This window comes from Numenius arquata, chromosome 26 (genome assembly GCF_964106895.1).
Source record: "Numenius arquata chromosome 26, bNumArq3.hap1.1, whole genome shotgun sequence".
NCBI classification, from domain to species: domain Eukaryota; kingdom Metazoa; phylum Chordata; class Aves; order Charadriiformes; family Scolopacidae; genus Numenius; species Numenius arquata.
Genome location: NC_133601.1, coordinates 5198225 through 5217586, shown reverse-complemented (window position 1 = coordinate 5217586; position 19362 = coordinate 5198225). Strand labels below are relative to the sequence as shown.

Genomic DNA, 19362 nt, shown 5'->3' with positions numbered 1-19362 from the left:
GAAGTTTGACTTTCTAGTGCAGTTTCCAGTGTTTACAGTAGGTGGGTCAGGATTTTAGAGATTGCTCATGGCCCAAACTCCTTTCCAGTGGAAGTTCAGCTGTTTTGACTTCCAGCCTGTCAACTTTACAACCGCTGTTTCTAACATGCTTCTGGCTTCATCTTTTTTGTGTTAAGCGCGTATAGGATTTTTTTTTTTTCCACTTCTTTGTGCCTTTTCTGATCTTTATCTGAATCTGCTGCAGTTAGTTCTTTTTCCTTTACTGGTGCTTGCACTGGCATTGAAGCACTTCATTGTGGCCGTAAAACAGCCATAAACACGGTGCGGTAACTAGAGCCGCATGAGCAATTGAAGTGTTCCACATGTTACAGTTTGAGATCTGCTATTAAAGAGACACTTATTACAATCCATTAGTGATGGTATTTATAGATGAGTTCAAAGTGCATCTTCTCCGTAGTTAAGTAACATCTGGATATTTGTGGTGTTACACAAGCTACGGTTGATTCAGTAAATACGTAGTTGTTGGTGGTAGATGCTCTTTAGGTGTTAAACCTTTTGGGAAGTGTAAACACCAATGCTAAGAATGTCATCTTGAAATTCCTGCCGTGTTTGTATTTATTGTTGGTAGCTACCTGGAACATCTAATCAGCTCTTATCAACCTAATAGTTATGTACACATACACTCGAAGATGAATGTATAAGTGACTGTACCGCGAGTCATGCGGAGGGAAGGTACTGAGCATGCAGACTGCATACAGCTCTCAAAGAGCTTTTTTTTTTAATGTGGCGGGACGGTGAAAGCTGCGTGTTCAGCAGTCTGGCTGCTCCTTGCATCAGAACGTGCATCTGTATCCTTGTGCTGCTGAGTCAAAACCTTAAACCAGTGTCTGGTACCTGCCTGCTGCTATCTGGTAATTATCTGTTATAGGCCTTGTGTTCATAACTTCATGCATGTAGTGTCTTGGGTTAGATCTTTGGTTTGTGAAGTCTTAGTATTTCTATGGCTGTTCTTTTTAATAAGAAATTCTCCTGTTTCACGTTATTAAAAACTCCAATAAAGGATGGTGTTGAGGACGAGTAACCACCTAACTGCGATTGATATCCTGGCGCAGGACGGTGACGCCGAGACGTGTCAGCATCTCTTCTTTCCCTTTCCACCAGGTTACCCTTGTTTCAAGCGAGTGCTTTTGCCTTCTTAGCGCCTGCTAGAGCAATACTCTCCCTGGAGAAGTGGAAATGTAATAATACAGGTAATTGTCATTCATGCTTGTTCAGGTTTAAGTAACAAATGACCCAGATCACATTTAGTGCAACTGCTAAACCTTTTGTTACGGAAACGGGAAGTAATGAGCCGGAAATACGAGAAATTCTCTCATTTTAAAATGTTAAAACTTTGTGCCTTGGAAAAAGATTCCTAAAAATGCCCTTGTGGAGGTCTGTTTCTGGTTTTTTGATTTTTTTACTATAAAAAATGTAGACAAAAGAAATCTAGCAGTAGCATTAAAAAACTCTTTTATTAACAATGTAGAGAAAGGCAGAAGGATTCTGCAAATGTTCCTTTCCAGTGTTTGGAACTAGTGAGTCCGATCGAATCATTTTAAGCTGAATAGTAGGAAGTTTGAGCAATGTTCAGCATCACCTCAGGACCAGTATTTTTACCTGTTTAACTCCTACCTGACAGCAAGCTTTGACAATATTTGAATCTTCGTTTCAGCTTTTTCTTTGCCAACGTCATCATCCTGAAAGGTTTTGAATTTACTCAGAGTGAAAATGTGCGGTAAAGCTGGTTGGGCAGGGGCTTCTGCTTTAACTTAGGTTAGAAAAACTGGAGTGGAAACAGCTCTGGCAGTTTGCTTTTGAGTGGGGTGTGGTTATTCAGCAATAAATAAGGCTGTCCTTCCTGCCTGAATAAGGGGTCCTTTTGATTCTCTAATAACTTATATTTGTTATTTATATGTTTATACGCTTGCGACCATCTACTTATTTTTCCTGATGTTTTTGTCTGTAGAAAACTTAGCTTTGAGCATTCACATTTTCTCACTGAGGGAGTCAGATGTAGCTCCTGGGAAATAGCACATGGGTTTCAGTGCCCAAGAGGAAAAGGCAAACTCCAGTGTGATTGCGTAGCCCCAGCTGTGTTGGATATTTCCGTGTGCCAAAATGTGCCGGTATCTAATACACACCTTGGTGAACGAAAACACTGTCTGATACCCATTGGTGACCAAGCAATTTTTTCTGCTGCTTCAGCTTTTCAAAAAGAGCTTTTGCTGCATCTTGCTCTTGAACCTTTTAACCTTCAAAAGGTGTCGGGGGGGGTTGTTACCATGGGTCAGTTCATCGTTCAGTGAGTGACCTAAATTGGTGACAACAAACGCTGGGGTACTTGATTCCTAGTGTGCAGTTGAGTAATTCTCCATTCATCCGTTTATTGGAGCGGGAAAAGAATCCCTATGTGACCTTTCTTTCTGAAAGTTATGATTTTTTTCCACTTTGGTACAGTGCATAAAATTAGTGGTTAGCTCTTGGGGAATGTGAGCGTGTTATTACTTGATTTGTAGCACTGCAGAACTTTTATTCTGTGTAAATCAAGGGCCATTTGTCAGACACAGCTTAAGAAGAGATTTATTGTGTATTACGTGATGGGAAAGTGGAAGAGAAATAAATATATGTGTGTTTTCTTTTCTTCTTTTTGTAAGATATAACAGTTACAAACGGAACAACAGAACTGCTTCACACCGAGCACATCTGGTATCCCAGAATACGAGAGGTAATGTAGGAGTAGCCTTTAGCTGTTGATCTGTCCGATTCCAGTTAAGTTTCTCGTCTGACCATCTGTGTGTTCTTGTCTTTAAGTTGGCAATTCCTTCTTCCACTGCGATTTTTTTTTTTTTTTTTTTTTTTCATTTGAATATATCCCTTTCCTCATTTCATGGAAGTCTTCATCCTTTCAGCTTGTTCATTGCTGGACAGCAAATGCAAGGAGTTAGTTGCCACATTCCAAAAGCCGCGCAGTAAAACGCACAAGCGAGAGGAATCCTCTTCTTGTGACACGTTGCCATTTGTACTCCCCGGCAGCAGTTCAGCTGCTCCCAGACCACTTGCCTGCTGTCCCTCTGTTCAGTAGGCTGCCCCCTGGAAGGTAATGCGCAGTTAGCAAATCTGGGTCATCCCCAGGCGTCTTAAGTTGGAGACTATTCTGATGAGACGTTGATTCTCCCAAGAGACTTGCTGAAATAGATGCAACTCCTTCTCCACACGCAGCACTGCAGTCTGAACTTCCTCATGCTCTGCAGCGCCCAGGATGAGGGTTGTGCCCAGGCATCACACCAGAGTGGTAGATAGCGTAGTCCAAATTAAAGCGTGTGTCATGGAATTTATCTCCCATCCCGTTGCTTTGGGCTGCAAACTTTTTCTTAATTAAAAACAACCCCTCTCTCTTCCCCATGTTCAAACCATAGCTACATCCTGCCAAGAGCCCTGCAGCCAAGAGGGCTGACAGTCTCCTGAGACCACAACGCTGCTCTATACCAGCTTCTAAGGAGCACTTGTGAACAATGCAGCACACACTCTGCCCCTAGGAGCTAGGAGCATCACCTCCGTGGCGCCACCAACCCTTGCCGGTTCGATCTGAGAGCTTAAAGGTTAGCCTGGAACCCAGGTCTCCTGTCTGACAGTGTGATGTGCTATCCACACAACTACCAGACTGGCCCACTGGTCTGTTGTGTAATAGTTTTGTGGAGAAAACCATAAGTGTTATGCTTAAGCAATAAGTCACTTAAACATAATGAGCTGTTTTATGACAAAAAATTTGCTGAGTTCTTCTGTGTCACTGAATTCTTTTAACTGCAGTTTGTAATCCAGAGCAGAAAAAGAAATCTTTTGGGTTTGCTTGTAAGATCTGACTGAACCGTTCTCTTTGCCATTCTTGTCTGTTCAGATCCAAGGTGCTATTATCATGTCCTCCTTGATCGAAGTGGTGATCGGTTTGCTCGGCCTCCCCGGCGCTCTGCTGCGATACATCGGACCTCTGACCATCACGCCAACTGTTGCTCTCATCGGCCTCTCCGGTTTCCAAGCTGCTGGAGAAAGAGCAGGGAAACACTGGGGTATCGCTATGTTGTAAGTACCCCTGGGTGTTCTTGGCTTGGGCCGGGGGCCCCAGTTGGTTAAGTCATCACTCAGGAATTCCGGAATGCCAGGGAAAAGCCAATCTGCTCGGCCGCCAAAGGGCAGCGTTGCAGTGCTCCCAGCAGGGAGAGATACCGTGCGCGGGAATGGGAGTGGGTCGGGATAGGGACAGCTGGGAATGTGAGACTAAGGACAGCAGCAACTCGAAGAAGAGGAGGAAGGAAAGGACAAGAGCTGAAAGCGAGGTGTGGAGAACAGGGAGTTTTATAAAACAATAATTGGTCTGGGAGCCATTGGCTACATCTAATTCAGTGCTATAGAAAAGACGATATAGCAAAACACCAGAGAGATTAGTGAACAATTTGTATTTCTGTTTTTATCATGCTTTTGTGTATGGTTCTTATTCTGCAAGAGCATATTGCAGAACAATATTGCAAATATTGTTGGTAGTAGTGGTCTGTTTGTCATTATTACTGGTTTGCTTCCCTATAGCCAAGAGAAGTTTGTATGACAACAGAGAGGAGGTGTATTTCCCCGAATGCCATCAGTCCATGAGGCATAAGAAGACAGATCTCTGTTGAGTAGATAAAAAGGCTTTTAGAGTGAATTTCAGGGCACAGTGTGTGTGCTTCTGTAGGTGTAGATGCCAGGGAAACTGAAGAATTGAGGTTAGTGGTGTGAAAGGGAGTAACTGAGAAAAATGAGATGAAGAGAAGACAAAAGCTTCCTGTTGTGAAATGCTATGGATGACCAGCCAAATATGGATGGAAACCGTGTTTTAGGGAGAATGAAGTTGGCTGAAGCTGTTGCTATATTCAACGTATAGCGACCAGCTTTGTGCTGGCTCTGGAAGCGGAAGGAATGATTTGATGAGATCAGATTCTGATCTGACTAATCTGTTTGCACAGTACTTTGAACGTGTAAAGTATTCTGTAAGTGCAGCTTTTGATTAAAAGGGCTGCTTAGTTCTCTTTTATCTTGGATGTTAGCATCATGAATATTTTTGTAAGTTTATTATGTTAAACATCTGACCCAAAGGAACATTTTCTTTTCCTTTAAAACAAATTCTGTGCAAGTTGGGACTAATGTTAAATCAATCAAGCAGACCTTTGGTGAATTGGACATGGAAACATGTAATTAAAGTTGACATTTTGCAGATGGAAAAAAAAAAAAAATCTATTTAGGAAGAGGATTTAAATATTACCCAGTCAATAAGTATTTCTGGCTTCTGCCATGCAAAAATGTGCACTAGATTGTTGAAAATAACTCTGTAGCCATCTAGAGCCACTCAAAAATGACTTGATCTCTACAAGATGTGGCACTTGAAATTGTCTTGACTGTTGTGATGAGATGAAAATACCGTATTGCTATCCAACCTGGCAGAATAATTCCCCTGTAAGAGCTGTTACCCTCTGGTAGCTCCAGATGCTGTTTGACAAGATTGTCACTTGCCCAAACACTTCTCTGACCTCGCTTGTTCTGTGGGTGCTGGGCTGAAAGAATTTGATCCATAAAACACATCTCGTTGTGATCTGTAAAAAGGGAAATTACTCGGTCTTTACCTATATATCTGGTGAGCAAAACTGTTCCTTCGGGCGTTTAAGGATTTGGTAATATCTTACAGAATGGCAACAAGCCCCCCTGCCGTGTAGCCAGTATAATATTATTTACAATAATATAATATTATGACATTATTTACAACTCTGTGCTAAATAAATCAAAATACAAGGCCACCTGTCCTTGGGGCTGACGGGACAGGGTGGCTGCTGGTGGGGCCCATCTTGCTGTAATGGACTTCAGGAGAGATGCCAGAATGTTTCCTGAAGGCAAGGAAAAGGTGCCTTTATCATGCGACTCAGCGGAGGGTAAAGGCTATAAATGACACCCTTCTTGTGCGGAGCTCTTTGTTCTGGAGGCTGAGGGAGAATAAAGCTCTGTTTTGTTTCTTACAGGCTGAAACTGATCTTGGACAGAAAAGGGAGGGAAGCTTAAAATCTGCCTTTTTTTTTTTTTTTAAGTCAGCTGATAAAAACATAATCTCAAATTTCAGAAAAGCTTTCCTTCTTCAGACAGCTTGGCTCTTTGTGTAGCCTTTTTATAACAAAACTGGTTTGGGCTATTTCAGAATTGAGCAACCTGCCCTGGCTTTTTATTTTTCACTGCAAGTGGATACTTATTTTAACTGTAGAGCTGAATTAATTTTTACTGTATGGGGGAGCTTAGCAGTTCTGACGAGGGAGGAGAATGCATAATACTTGAGGCATCTGAAAACTAATAAACTGGGTTACTGGTGAACTGCAGTTGAATGGAATCTTGGTTTTTTGGGCTCTATTCTGCTTGATTTACAGCTGTTTAGTGAAAGATGCATATACACAAAAAAATTGGGATACTTAAGGATTGAAGAACGAAGCACTTGGAAAATTTCTGTCAATAGAAATTCTGAGTTTGATGCAAATTTTGAAATGTAAAAATTATTATGTGCTGGCCTTCAGTTTTCCTGTCTCTTGGGATTTACCAGCAGCAGCCTTTGTGCTTCATACACAGCACAAAGCTGGACACATGGAGTTGCCGTAGAATCATAGAATTGTCTCAGTTGGAAGGGACCTTTAAGGTCATCGAGTCCAACCATCAACCATGTGATAAAAACCATCACTAACCCATGTCTCTAAGCTCTATGTCAACCCGTCTTTTAAATGCCCCCAGGGATGGTGCCTCAACCACTGCCCTGGGCAGCCCGTTCCAAGGCTTAATAACACTTTCAGTGTAAAAATTCTTCCTAATATCCAATCTGAACCTCCTCTGGCGCAACTTGAGGTCATTTCCTCTTGGCCTGTTCCTTGGGAGAAGAGACCGACCCCCCCTGGCTACACCCTCCTTTCAGGGAGTTGGAGAGAGCGAGAAGGTCTCCCCTCAGCCTCCTTTTCTCCAGACTGAACACCCCCAGCTCCCTCAGCCGCTCCTCACAAGACTTGTGCTCCAGACCCCTCACCAGCTCCGGTGCCCTTCTCTGGACACGCTCCAGCTCCTCAGCGTCTTTTTTGTGGGAAGGGGCCCAAAACCGGACACAGCCCTCGAGGTGGGGCCTCACCAGTGCCCAGTACAGGGGGACGGTCACCTCCTGAGTCCTACTCACCATGCTGTTCCTGATACAAGCCAGGATGCTGGTGGCCTTCTTGGCCACCTGGGCACACTGCTGGCTCATGTTCAGCCAATAGTCGACCAACACCCCCAGGTCCTTTTCTGCCGGGCAGCTCCAGCCACTCTGCCCCAAGCCTGTAGCGCTGCACGGGGTTGGTGTGACCCAACACAGTTGAGTTGAAGTGGAACAGAAGCAAACAGCGCAGCATAGCTCTCGCTCATGGCTGCTTAGCTCCAAAGAGCTTTCTTTAGTCCCAGTCATTTTCCTGGTTTCCTTTACCTGTTTGCTGCTGGCTATTTTCGCAGCACTTCAGAATACAAATAATGTTGTTTTGCCTTTTGTGGAATAATAACTTATTTAAAATATATTCCCTTAGGATGCCTTGTCTTGTGCTAAATGTGAAACGTACATTTATATTTTGTGTCTGAAGAGCCTGGACAGGTTTGTGCTGGGAAGGATTTTTCATATCCTTGTGCTAATGACATGTCTCTCTTGTCCCTCCCTTCTCATCCTTTTTTCCGCAGGACTATTTTCCTAGTGTTGTTGTTTTCTCAATATGCCAGAAATGTCAAATTTCCCTTACCCATTTACAAATCTAAGAAAGGATGGACAGCATACAGGCTGCAGCTTTTCAAGATGTTCCCTGTGAGTACCTGAACTTGTTTTTCAGTTGGCAAGAAACACCCTAATTCGTGTTTTGGGTTGTTTTTTTTTTTTCTTGGTTTTGATTTTTGTTAATAATACAACAGATCACAAAGGTGAGATAAAAGCTTAAATGGGCTTATGGGAAACTTAACTGTCTCATCTGCCAGAGGAAATAGTCTCATATTATAGTCTTGCCAGACCCCATTCTGATATCCCTCTCCGATGAGGAGTTGTTGGGGTGATGAAGATCATGGAAGGGAGGGAAGGGGGTAGAAGGGATGTTTATGCATGCAGTGAAAGCCTAAACTGAGCCTTCCAAAAAGGGATGGAGAGATCGTTATCTTCTAGTTCCGTGAAAGCAATATTCCATTCCCCATGTGAAAGACTTCCCTTTATTTCTCTGATGAAGTTGAGACTAATTCACTAGTTTGTTTAAGTGCCCATTTGGAGTCTTTCCCGTTTGTTAGGGGAGAGAAGAGGCTTGTTCTAATTCCAGAGCTTTTGTAACAGCATCTTCGTTAGGGGCCGGGGGGGGTGGGAAACACCTCACTGATCTGTTACAGGTTTTACTGCTTGTTCAGACTTAAAATATCACTGAAGATCACAGTCAGATACGTGTGTAATAGATATTCTGTGCAGGAGCTGTTTGCTCTTGATGAATATTGCTACTGATAGTTTATTTTAAACAACTCTTTTTCTCCTCCTTCACAGATTATTTTAGCTATTTTGGTGTCATGGTTGCTTTGCTTCATCTTCACTGTGACAGACGTCTTTCCCCCTGACAGTTCGAAGTACGGCTTCTATGCTCGCACAGACGCCCGACGAGGAGTGCTCTTGGTAGCTCCGTGGTTCAAGGTTCCCTATCCTTGTAAGTATGTCTGCTTTTAAGGGCTGGGTTTATCATAACATGCCTGTGAGTATCATTTCTGTTGTTTTCAGAAGTGTTGCTGTTTTTTCTCTCAGTACTATATTCTAATACACTTACATGCACTGACCTAAAGACATCATAGATAGGGATGATGGGGTTTTTTTTCTTGTTTTTCTCTTTAATTTGATACCTTAAGGTTTCGCCCAAGAAAGACCAAGTCTCTGAAACTTGAATTTGTAGAGGGAACTTGTAGGGTTTATCTAGGTACCTCTTGACTTCTAATAAGAGTCATGGCATGACTGTATCTCTAACAGTGTCGATACTGTAGTCAGGTGCTGTTAATGTTATAAAATACTAAGGATGGGTTATTACAACTCCTGTAGAGCTTCTGAAGTCATTGATTCTCGTTTTCCAAAGGATCAGCAGCATGCAGAGTTTTTTCCAGCTTCATGCTCTTCCCTGCCTCAAAACACACACATTCTTGAATTCGCATAACTGTTACCAACTACAGGAAAATGTCCTGACTTGCAGACGCGGCTTTGGAATCGGGCCGATGGGCAAGTCAGAGGATGCCAGTCCACGCTTATCAAAGGACAAAAAAGTATTTACAAGAGAACACAAAACACTTTACACGACACCTTGGGTGTTTATATTCTGTTGCTGAACACCTGTAAGGTTAAAGCTGTTGAAGGCTGTTTCTAAAGTCATGAGATAGTGGCACAACTGGTTCACCCTTGTGCTGCTCAGAAATTAATGGGGTAATAATAGAATAATATTCTGCTGGAATAAAATAATAAAAATCGTTAGGAATAGCATTGTAATGAGGCAGCTCCGTTGTGGTTTTCCATCTGCTTTGGTTCTGATTAGTTCTTAAAAAAAAAAAAAAACAAACCACTTCTAAAGCAGGACTTGCAAGATGTAAAATAGAAGCTTTTGGGAAAGAAGAGGAGGAAAACTTTTCCACCCTGATTAGACCTTTCTCATCTGTGAAGCCTTGTTATCCGCGTTTGTGTGACTTCAAGTTCCTTTTGTTGCGAGAGGCTCATCTATTTCAAAGAGATAAAAGCTTCGAGGCAATTGCTGTGGAAAACCTGCCAAGCTTTTCTATAGGCTTAAATTAATCTTATTTTCTCTTCTACAAAAATTTGGAGTTGGGAGGTGTTTGTGCAGTGATCGTGGCTGGTTGTTGGCCATTCTCTTCGGTAGACTAAACTCGTAACCTAAGACTGAGTTTTCAGCACAATAATAATTAAGTGGCATTCGCCTCACTGATCAGAATTGTTTTTTCACAAGCAGTAGTTCAAATCCCTTCCTTCTGAACGGGAGGAATTGTTTTGGTGGGGCTTAGGGTTTTTTGGGTTTTTTCCAAGCATGATCAAAGCAGTTGGTTGGACGGTTTTCCCTTTGCTCCTTTCATCTACTTGAACTTGCCAGACTGTGTTACTGTGAAGGGAGTTTGTTGATTCCATTAAAGATGAATAAATTGCTGTATGTTTTGATATCTGAATTGTTTTCTGTGGCACGAGAGATTTCAGTTTTCTTTTCTTCACAGTTCAGTGGGGACTGCCAACAATTTCAGCCGCTGGAGTGATAGGAATGCTCAGCGCTGTTGTCGCAAGCATTATTGAATCAATAGGAGATTACTACGCCTGCGCCAGGTTGTCCTGCGCTCCTCCTCCACCTATTCATGCAATAAACAGGTATGTCAAAAAAAAAATAGAATTAATATATTTTCCAGTGTTTTAAGCTACTGTGTTTTTTTAGCATTTTTTTTTTCCTTGGGATAAGACAGGAATGTGTTCTGAGATTAAATGTTACGATTTGGTCAAACACAAGGGCCAAGGATCTGAAATATAAGATGCAACTGTCACATTGAATTATTTTGTTGCAAATGTAGCATTGGAAACCTAGTCCTGTTCCTGCCTGTAGAAGTTAATAGTGCAGTTCCAGTAGGGACAGAACTCTAAATCGGTTCTGGAATTGGGGTAGCTTTTCAAATTCACCTGAAATGAAATTTTAACAATAAGGAAGAACTCTTAAGTTTGACTTGAATTTTTTATCAGTTCCTCAGTTTAAGGATGTAGGTATGTGAGACATAGAAAACAGAACTCAAGTTGGTTTTCAGGTGTGTTGGAGCTTGAAATGTGAATTATAACAATTCATGTGGGACAGATGCCTTAAGAGGCACTAGTTTGAGATGTGGTCTTAAAGCCTCGCCTGAAGCGAGTCTACACTAATAGGAGTTTGACTCTTTTTCTGTTTGTGATTTACAGAGGGATTTTTATCGAGGGTCTCTCCTGTGTTCTGGATGGAGTATTCGGGACAGGGAATGGATCCACTTCTTCCAGCCCTAACATTGGTGTCTTGGGCATTACGAAGGTACGTGCTTTACCTTGACTCCTCCATGACCGGGGTGTTTTGTCTCTGCTGGGGGATGGCTTGTCCCATTTTCATGTTTCACAGCACGATCCTCTTCCAAGAAGCCATTCTACTTAGTACTACTTTGTGCTGACAAACTTTACCCAGCATTCTGAATTTACACAACTTGTCCGTGCCAGCCGTCGTCTAATGGAGATGCATTCTAGATAAGATCTCAAAAATCCTAGTTTTATTTGGAAGGGCAGTTAGAAAACCTGCTTGAAGCGGGTGATGCTAAATAAGCTATCCCTTTGAAAACCAAGGAGGTGTTCCAGGACTCTAGGGTGTTTTGAGATGAGGCATAAAAGCTGTAAACTACATAGAAGTTGATACCCTTGGATGTCTTGGCTCGGAAAGCATTACTAAAGACCTGACTGTTTTTAATGTCTCGCTTGAACACACAATGAAATGCAACTTGAGGTCCTTGGGTTTTATCTACGTCTCTACAGGGACGTTATGCTGACACAGCTAGAACGGGAGCCGCAGTCAAGGTAACTTCAAAGTTAAATGTACCTTAAATAGTTGTTTCCCTCATGGTAGGTTTTTAAAGCACTGAGCACACTTAGGGGTTGACGTATTTTTTTGGGGTGTTACTCAACAAAACAAATAAACACTTGGGAATTCCTTTATTCCCATGCGGAACTGGATGCGTGCTTGAATGCCTCACTCAACTGGGAGACCTTGGGCTGCAGATAGATTTGCTTGATGTTGTTAATTTAACCTTGTTAAGAAATATCAACAAAATTGGTAAAGAGTAATTTATGTTGTAAATACGTACATCTTGTTGCCTTGGAAGCTATAAATCTGCTTCATGGGTACAAGGTAGAAAATGTTTGCTCTCCACTTACAATAACTCATCCCTCTGACTTCATCCAATGTAGATGATGAATTTATCTTCAGCCATTTTTTTTTTTTCTGCACAAAGGATGATTCTGTTTGGCTTTAGGGTGGAATAGAAATACTAATAGCACCATCTGCTGTCTGTGTAAGTCTTCCATTCAGTTGCGGATGGAAATTTCCTAGAAGAAATGTTGGTTAGAAAAATCCTTAAAGAAAGGTTTATTCTGCTCTTTGTTTCTGTTGTTACTTTGTAGGAGTTGATATGAATTAACAGCACTTTTTTTTTTATTAACAGTCCACAGAAATGAGTGTACGTTTTGCTTTGGAACAGTGAAAAATGAATGTTAAACTGGCAGCTGTAACAGAATTAACTACAGTTCGGTCCGTTCAGAGCGCGGACGGGAGAATGAATGTGCCTTACCCGGAGTGGCACAGCTGGATGGCTGCGCTCCAGGGCTTTCTCTTGTTTCCCTGTCTGCATACTCATTCCTAAAAACCTAATAGTTTTTCAACTTCAAATTATATCAAAATAGATTTTTGCCTGTTGATTTGGGAGAGGGAATCCTTAGTGCTCCCAAGTAAGGACCACGTAGTCCTGGTGATGCTGTTATACCAGTGCAGCATTTGAAAAGGCATTTCCCTCCCTTGAAATCAGTTTATGTTTACTCTTAAAATTTCAGTTTGAGGCTTCAACAGGATGTAAATACTGCAAAGTCTGAGAGCGAGTTGTATTTGTTGAGAGGAGAATCAATTAAATCTGATTAGTTAGGGCAAAAGTACAGGCAGCTTAGGCCATGATGATGAAATGCATACTCCAGTAAGGTACTGGGTACCACATCGCACACTCCAAAACAATCACAAAAAGTGGGTATACGAGTGTCTGGGAATAAATGTGTATTTTGAGCTAATTGCTGCCCAGGATGCTTTCAGTAGCTTTCAAAAGGAGCTTAATTGGTTTGCCTTGAAGTGATTGAGCATTTGTGTAAATAAATGTCGCTATTGTCCAGATTTTTTTAAAGAATCTTCCTATTTTGTGCAGGAAGATAATTTTTGAGCAAGATATTGATGGTCCTAGGAAATGAATATCTTTATAAAAAAATAGAGAAAGGTGCAAGCTGACTTCTGTTGTTGTTCCAGTGAACCCTCCAATTTCCTAGGTCTAGCTGCTGCTTTAGGGGAGCACCTCTCACCTAACAGCTAAGCAGTGAAGACTATGAGGGAAAGAAGTACTTTGACCCTGGACGTGCCTACAGTATCATTTTCTCATGCCACTCATTTAGTTCAGTCACACGTGATTAACAAATTAATATCTATTTCGCTTTGAAGCTTAGTACTCTGTAATGAGAGACCTGCGCAGGGCTTTGCTAAAAATCACTGTGGCAGCGTAACAGGGTTGGGTTGTGTCCCTGGTGCACCTCTTATGCAAGTATAACGTGATTGAAATATCGACCATTCGGGTTTATCAACTGCCACTACAACGTAGTGCCAGGGAGATGACAGCCCCAAGTTGGGATGTTTAAAATAAGAAAGGGAGGGAAGTGCAGGCACTTGGGTTCCCAGCGTTAGCACAGCTGGGATTTGCTTATGGAGTGAATTCAGTTCTGAGCTCAGAGGGATGTTACAGAACCACTTGCAGGTGTTCTAGACAGAGATTATCACCTCCTTCGAGTGAGCTGCGTGGTGGGTAACTAATACACGTATTCTTGTGTAAAAGGGCAGCAACACATGGATTTTAATTATTATTTTTTTTTCCATTTGCATTACAATTGATCCATTTGCCATCTCTCCAAGATCTGGTCTGTTTGTTTTCTTTATTGTAGATGGGACTGCGCTGCATTTCACGGTTTTTGTGGCTGTAGCAGTTACAGATGGTTTTAAAGATGACTTTGTGTTAACAAAAACAAAATCAGATGAGGTTATGTTAAAATTGGAGTGCAGCCATGCTATGGCTGAGCCCTCCAAGACGTTGGTAAAGGCTCCACAGCCTGTGTTTTGACACCAAAAAAAACCTGAATGGAAGCCTGAAAAGAAGTTTTAAATGCAAAAGAGAACAATAAAATAAAGTGCAAGGTGTGAAGTTGGATTAAGTGTGTCCTTTCCTTTTGCTCCGCAGGTGGGAAGCCGCAGGGTTATTCAGTACGGCGCCGCCTTCATGCTCCTGCTTGGGATGGTTGGCAAGTTCAGTGCGCTCTTTGCCTCCCTGCCTGACCCCGTGCTCGGGGCCCTCTTCTGCACCCTCTTTGGTAACGGATGGGCTTTTGTTCTTCTTTGTGTACCGTGTGGTTATATCTTTTTACTCCAGTGCTGTGTTTATATGTGTGGTGCTGTCTTCTTTTTTAAAGAAAAAGACTATATAAAAGCTGAGACTTGTTTTATTTTTATTTAGGGATGATTACAGCCGTGGGTCTGTCTAACCTCCAGTTCATAGATTTAAATTCTTCTCGGAACCTGTTTGTACTTGGATTTTCCATTTTCTTTGGACTTGTCCTTCCAAGCTATCTCAAACAAAATCCACTGGTCACAGGTATGTGCTTCTGCTCGTTTGCACGAAGCCTACTTTTAACTTGTTCTCATAGGCAAAGTACATCCAAGTACAAAGTGATGTAAAGGTTAAATAAGAGAATAAACAGAGACAATATTACAGAGACAAAAGCTACAGATAAGAAAGCAGGTGTGTTCAGAGGAGAATTAATTGAGATGTTGAGACCTGGATGGCATGTTTCAGTGGGATACATGTGAAGTTGTGCTTCCTCTGGGTACGATGGTAGAGCGATGGAAGCAGGTGCTTGCCAGTTGGACTGGAAAGAAGACTAAAAGGGGTGAATCTGAGTAGTAAATGATGTTAAAAGAACAAGGGGAAATAGGAAGGTATATCAAGAGCATGGAAACTAGGAATTTGTTTGGGTTTTTGAGATGTTTTTGTCACTGCAGATGTGTTCTGAATCTGAATAAGTCTTGTGAGGAGCGGCTGAGGGAGCTGGGGGTGTTCAGCCTGGAGAAAAGGAGGCTGAGGGGAGACCTTCTTGCTCTCTCCAACTCCCTGAAAGGAGGGTGTAGCCAGGGGGGGTCGGTCTCTTCTCCCAAGGAACAGGCCAAGAGGAAACGGCCTCAGGTTGCGCCAGGGGAGGTTCAGATTGGATATTAGGAAAAATTTTTGCACTGAAAGGGTTGAAAGGGTTACTGCGCATTGGAATGGGCTGCCTGGGGCAGTGGTTGAGGCACCATCCCTGGAGGTATTTAAAATCCGGGTTGACATAGTGCTTAGAGACATGGTTTAGTGATGGCTTTTATCAGAGTTCGGTTGATGGTTGGGCTAGATGATCTTAAAGGTTCCTTCCAACCCAGACAATTCTATGAATTTTAATGAACTCATTTTCAGACTGTTTGCCAAATTATAGTTTGGGTGAATTCATGGAGAAGGTTTTCTGTTTTAATAATACCTTCTCAGTAGTGGTCATGCCAGCTAACGTCATCAAAGGAAGATGATTCAAGCAGAGTTAGGTGGTGATATATTAATACAATGTTCTTCCCTGAATTGGTGCTCTGAAGTCTTGCCCTTTTTAAAAGTAAGTGTTTATGAAAGGAATCATTTTGGTCCACATGATTCTACATCATGAATGTTTTTCCTCTTCCTTTTTGTGGTTTTCTACTTAGTTGAAATTAAGCAGTTGTGTCTGCAGTAGAAACTAAAATGGCGTTTCATGACATTTTTATAAGCAGCTGAAAGTTCATGGAGTTACATTTTGGGAGAGAAGGGGTCCCCACAGTGAACCACATCAGTTGAAAGTTCTTCTGTGTCTATTCCCATGTGATTTTACGAGTCCTTTTTGAGCAAATTCCTCAGTGAACTGAGTAGAAAGTTTTCCCAGTTGACCTGGGTGTAAATCAGTAGGATGTGAATACGTATGATAAAAATTCAAATTCTAAACATTTGGTTTTCCTTCTCTTGTAGGAATAGCGGGCATTGATCAAGTATTAAACGTTCTTCTCACTACAGCCATGTTTGTCGGTGGCTGCGTTGCATTTATTTTGGATAATACCATTCCAGGTCAGCACGTGAACTTGTCATTTTATCTGAAATAATGACTTGCCATTCTGAATGAAGGCAGCACAACATTTCCTGGAGGCAGGGGACGAGGAGGAGAGTCCTGCTTTTGTTGTTGACTTCTTTAGCACCTACAGCAGGCTCCTTAATACCGCGTGCCTCCCTTTCCTTGAGAAAGCGTTGAATCTTTTCCAGGTTAAGGTCCCCATCCTGTTAAATACACAAAATAGCTGACAAAAATCAAACCAGAATAGTCTTTTTCAGAAAACAGAAAATAGTTTAAGATCCAAACCTGCTTCCAGGTTTTCCATTTGAGAGCAAAAATTTGCCTTGACTTCCAGTTATAAAATAAAACCGATAATAGCCATTTCCAATAAACATTTTTTTTCCCCTCTTCCTGCCTCTTTGAGGGGTCTGGAAGATCTTTCCAGCGCTTTGCCGTCTGAGACTTGGGGTTTTCTTTCTTCTGTTCACCTCTACTATAAATGTGTGTGTTCACATAAAGATATTCACTTATGTATTTTTTTTTTTCCTTTTCCTTTTATTTTGACTTCCAGGCAGCCCTGAAGAAAGGGGAATACGGAAATGGAAGAAAGGGGTTGGTAAAGGAAGCAAATCACTGGATGGCATGGAAACATACGATTTGCCTTTTGGCATGAACTTTATTAAAAAATACAGATGTTTCAGCTTCCTGCCCATCAGCCCTACCTTCATGGGCTACACGTGGAAAGGCTTCAGGAAAAGCAGTAACTGCAGGAGTTCAGATGAAGACTCAGAAGCTACAGTATAGCCTTAGTTGAAATTATATTATCTAGTTGTAGTAAGAGATGTATTTGCAGTTTCTTGCTGATTAAGAAGCATTAAAATATATGTTTTGTATATCTGCATTTAAATTCTGGAACCAGAGCTGAGACGAATTTAAAAAAAAAAAAAAAAAAAAAAAACCACAACAAAAAAAAAAAAAAGCTTTCCTGTTGTGGGTGGTGGTCAGCAGATCTAGTGTCTCTGGGTCAAACTTGCAAGTCCTCCTCTGTTGGATTTTTCAAAAGCTATAGATGCCTGCGCACCTAAGTCTGGTTATTTTAAATGGGGCTTAGGTTCCGGAAGTGTGTAGGTGCTATTGAAAAAAATGTTACTTTTTAGGGTGATTTTATTTAAGTCGTGGATGCTGGCATTTTTGGCGCATTCATTGCTGGCAATGTTAGTTACGCCAGAAAATTTGAATCCTGTAAGAAGGATGAGGGGGGTGGGGGGGCGGAAATTACTCCGAGTCATGTCAAACCCCATATATATCGTTTCCTACTCACTGATTTGCACATTCCTTTTTTCAGCCCCCTGGAAACCAGACACGGTTGATACTGGCAAATCATGAGAGTATTTTTTTGAATTCCCGATAGGTCGGTCAGACGTCCAGTGTTAAGACGGAAAGTTTCTGCGATAACTTTGCCGACGAAAATTATGACCGACTTCTGATAGCTGAGTGCTGTAGAAGGAACCGCTCATTCCATGTCAGTTCACGTTTGTAAACGTTTGTTTTTGCTGCCTGGCGTTTAACCACCTAACTCAGAGTGTCCAGGGGCAGGTTTTCTTTCAAGGGACACGTGTAGCTTGAGTTTTACAGAGATGGGGAAACTTTTCACTTCCAGACGGGACCCGATAACAGGTTTTACAGTGCAATGCCTCTATCCTGAACAAAAACGCTAATTTGTTGAACAGTTCAAAGCAATTAAGGTATGTATCCATGCAGCTTCTCCTGCAGGGAAGGCCCACGCGGTCACCGCGCTGCCGGCGTTGGCTGGTTTTGGGTCTGTGCGGAATTCTCCTGATGGGATATCGAGAGATGATGCTGCCCGCCAGCGGCTCGTGTTGCGTTGCCTCCTCTTCTCTCTTGGTGAGGCGTCTGCAGAAGCTCCTTCCCACGGCGGAGGGGATCCCCAAGGGCAGAGACACTCCATCTGACCTCCTCACCCACTGGCTGGTTTAACGGGTACTGGGTCCAATCAGGGCACCATTCAGATCCTTTTTTTTTTTTTTTTTTTTTTCCTGGAATAGTCTCAGCTCTGATGTTATGTGGGTGTTCATGCTCATCACGCATTCATGATTAAAAGTTTTATTCATGTTTAATGTTCTTACTATTGCAAGTTAGTTTTAGACTTCAGTGTGGCCCCAAAAGCGTTTTTAAGCTGTGGAGATCATCAGGGAAATGTAGTGTAATGTAATTTCAAGGCCAGTATGCTCTACGGTGCTTGCGTTTTGTATTCCTGGAAAAACCATAACAGTAGATCCTGTAATTCGCTAATCTATTTATGAAAGTTTGACTACTGGAACTCTGTTTTCTCTGAGTCTACTTCCAGGTGAATTTGTTGTTGGTTTTTGAAGCATGGAAGGGTTGGGGTGGGGAGGGCGAGGAAGGAGCTTAATGGATCAGTACTGATTAGTGTAGAGTCGGAATGATTCCATTGCTGTCGTTCTCAGCATGCCATGGCTGTTTCCAGAAACTATTTTATACCGCTTTTTCCATAACAAAGCATGTGTTTGTTCCTGCTTCAGGGAACTTTCAGTAGTTTGCAGTCTTGGTGTCAATTGGGCTATCTCGAAAGCTGGTCGGAAGAGTTATTGTGTAGTAGACAAGGTTAGTTTGCCTGTAAAACAAAGTCATTTTTATCACTTTAAACTTATTTCCTCTTCGGGTAGTGAGGAGTTAGATTTCCACGTCCACTTGCAGGTAGTTTGAGTGCGGAGACCTCTAATCAGTGGCACGAAGCTTCCAAATTTCCCAACTTCATGTGCAACCAAAGATGTGGGGGAGACATGGGGCAGTTAAATATATATATATAAAAAAAAAAAGAAAAAAATGAAAGCCACCTACGTGTGGTGGTTATAATTATGTAAAATGCCAAAGGTGGTGATCTTGTGAATGTTGAGAAAGGGAGGCAAAAGTTTTTTTTATTTAAAGCAGTGCCAGCTTGGAAATACAGACAGGTCGAGTCCAGTGACGCCGCTGGGCACGGCAGGGACCTGTGTCCCAAGGCTTTTCCAACTTCTCCCCCCAGATATTCTCTCGGTAACTTTGATGCTTACGCAGACAAGAGACGAGGTGATGAGAAATGGCATTTGTCTTCTCTCACCTTTGGCTGAGGTGAAGCTGTGCGTGTTCTGCGTTGCCTTCCTGTGAGAATTCCCACGGCAAATTACAGGGCAACCAATCCAGGGATGTTTTTTCCTTCTCCCTGGAGCAGAACACCACCCCTTTCCTGCAGCCCAGGAAGGACCATCCAA

The 19362-nt window shown here is 42.1% G+C and overlaps 1 protein-coding gene across 1 annotated transcript in view; it reads left to right on the top strand.

Moving 5' to 3' along the window:
- SLC23A2 (solute carrier family 23 member 2) overlaps positions 1 to 17003 on the top strand; it is a 28130-nt gene extending 11127 nt beyond the window's left edge. Inside the window, exons 5-15 of the mRNA XM_074164209.1 lie at positions 1162 to 1250; positions 2697 to 2767; positions 3938 to 4119; positions 7792 to 7912; positions 8624 to 8780; positions 10333 to 10480; positions 11054 to 11159; positions 14152 to 14281; positions 14425 to 14562; positions 15991 to 16086; positions 16641 to 17003. Of these exons, the coding sequence (XP_074020310.1) occupies positions 1162 to 1250; positions 2697 to 2767; positions 3938 to 4119; positions 7792 to 7912; positions 8624 to 8780; positions 10333 to 10480; positions 11054 to 11159; positions 14152 to 14281; positions 14425 to 14562; positions 15991 to 16086; positions 16641 to 16873 (1471 nt within the window). The 3' untranslated portion in view covers positions 16874 to 17003. The remainder of the gene's footprint in view (positions 1 to 1161; positions 1251 to 2696; positions 2768 to 3937; positions 4120 to 7791; positions 7913 to 8623; positions 8781 to 10332; positions 10481 to 11053; positions 11160 to 14151; positions 14282 to 14424; positions 14563 to 15990; positions 16087 to 16640) is intronic.
- The last annotated feature ends 2359 nt before the right edge of the window (positions 17004 to 19362 follow it).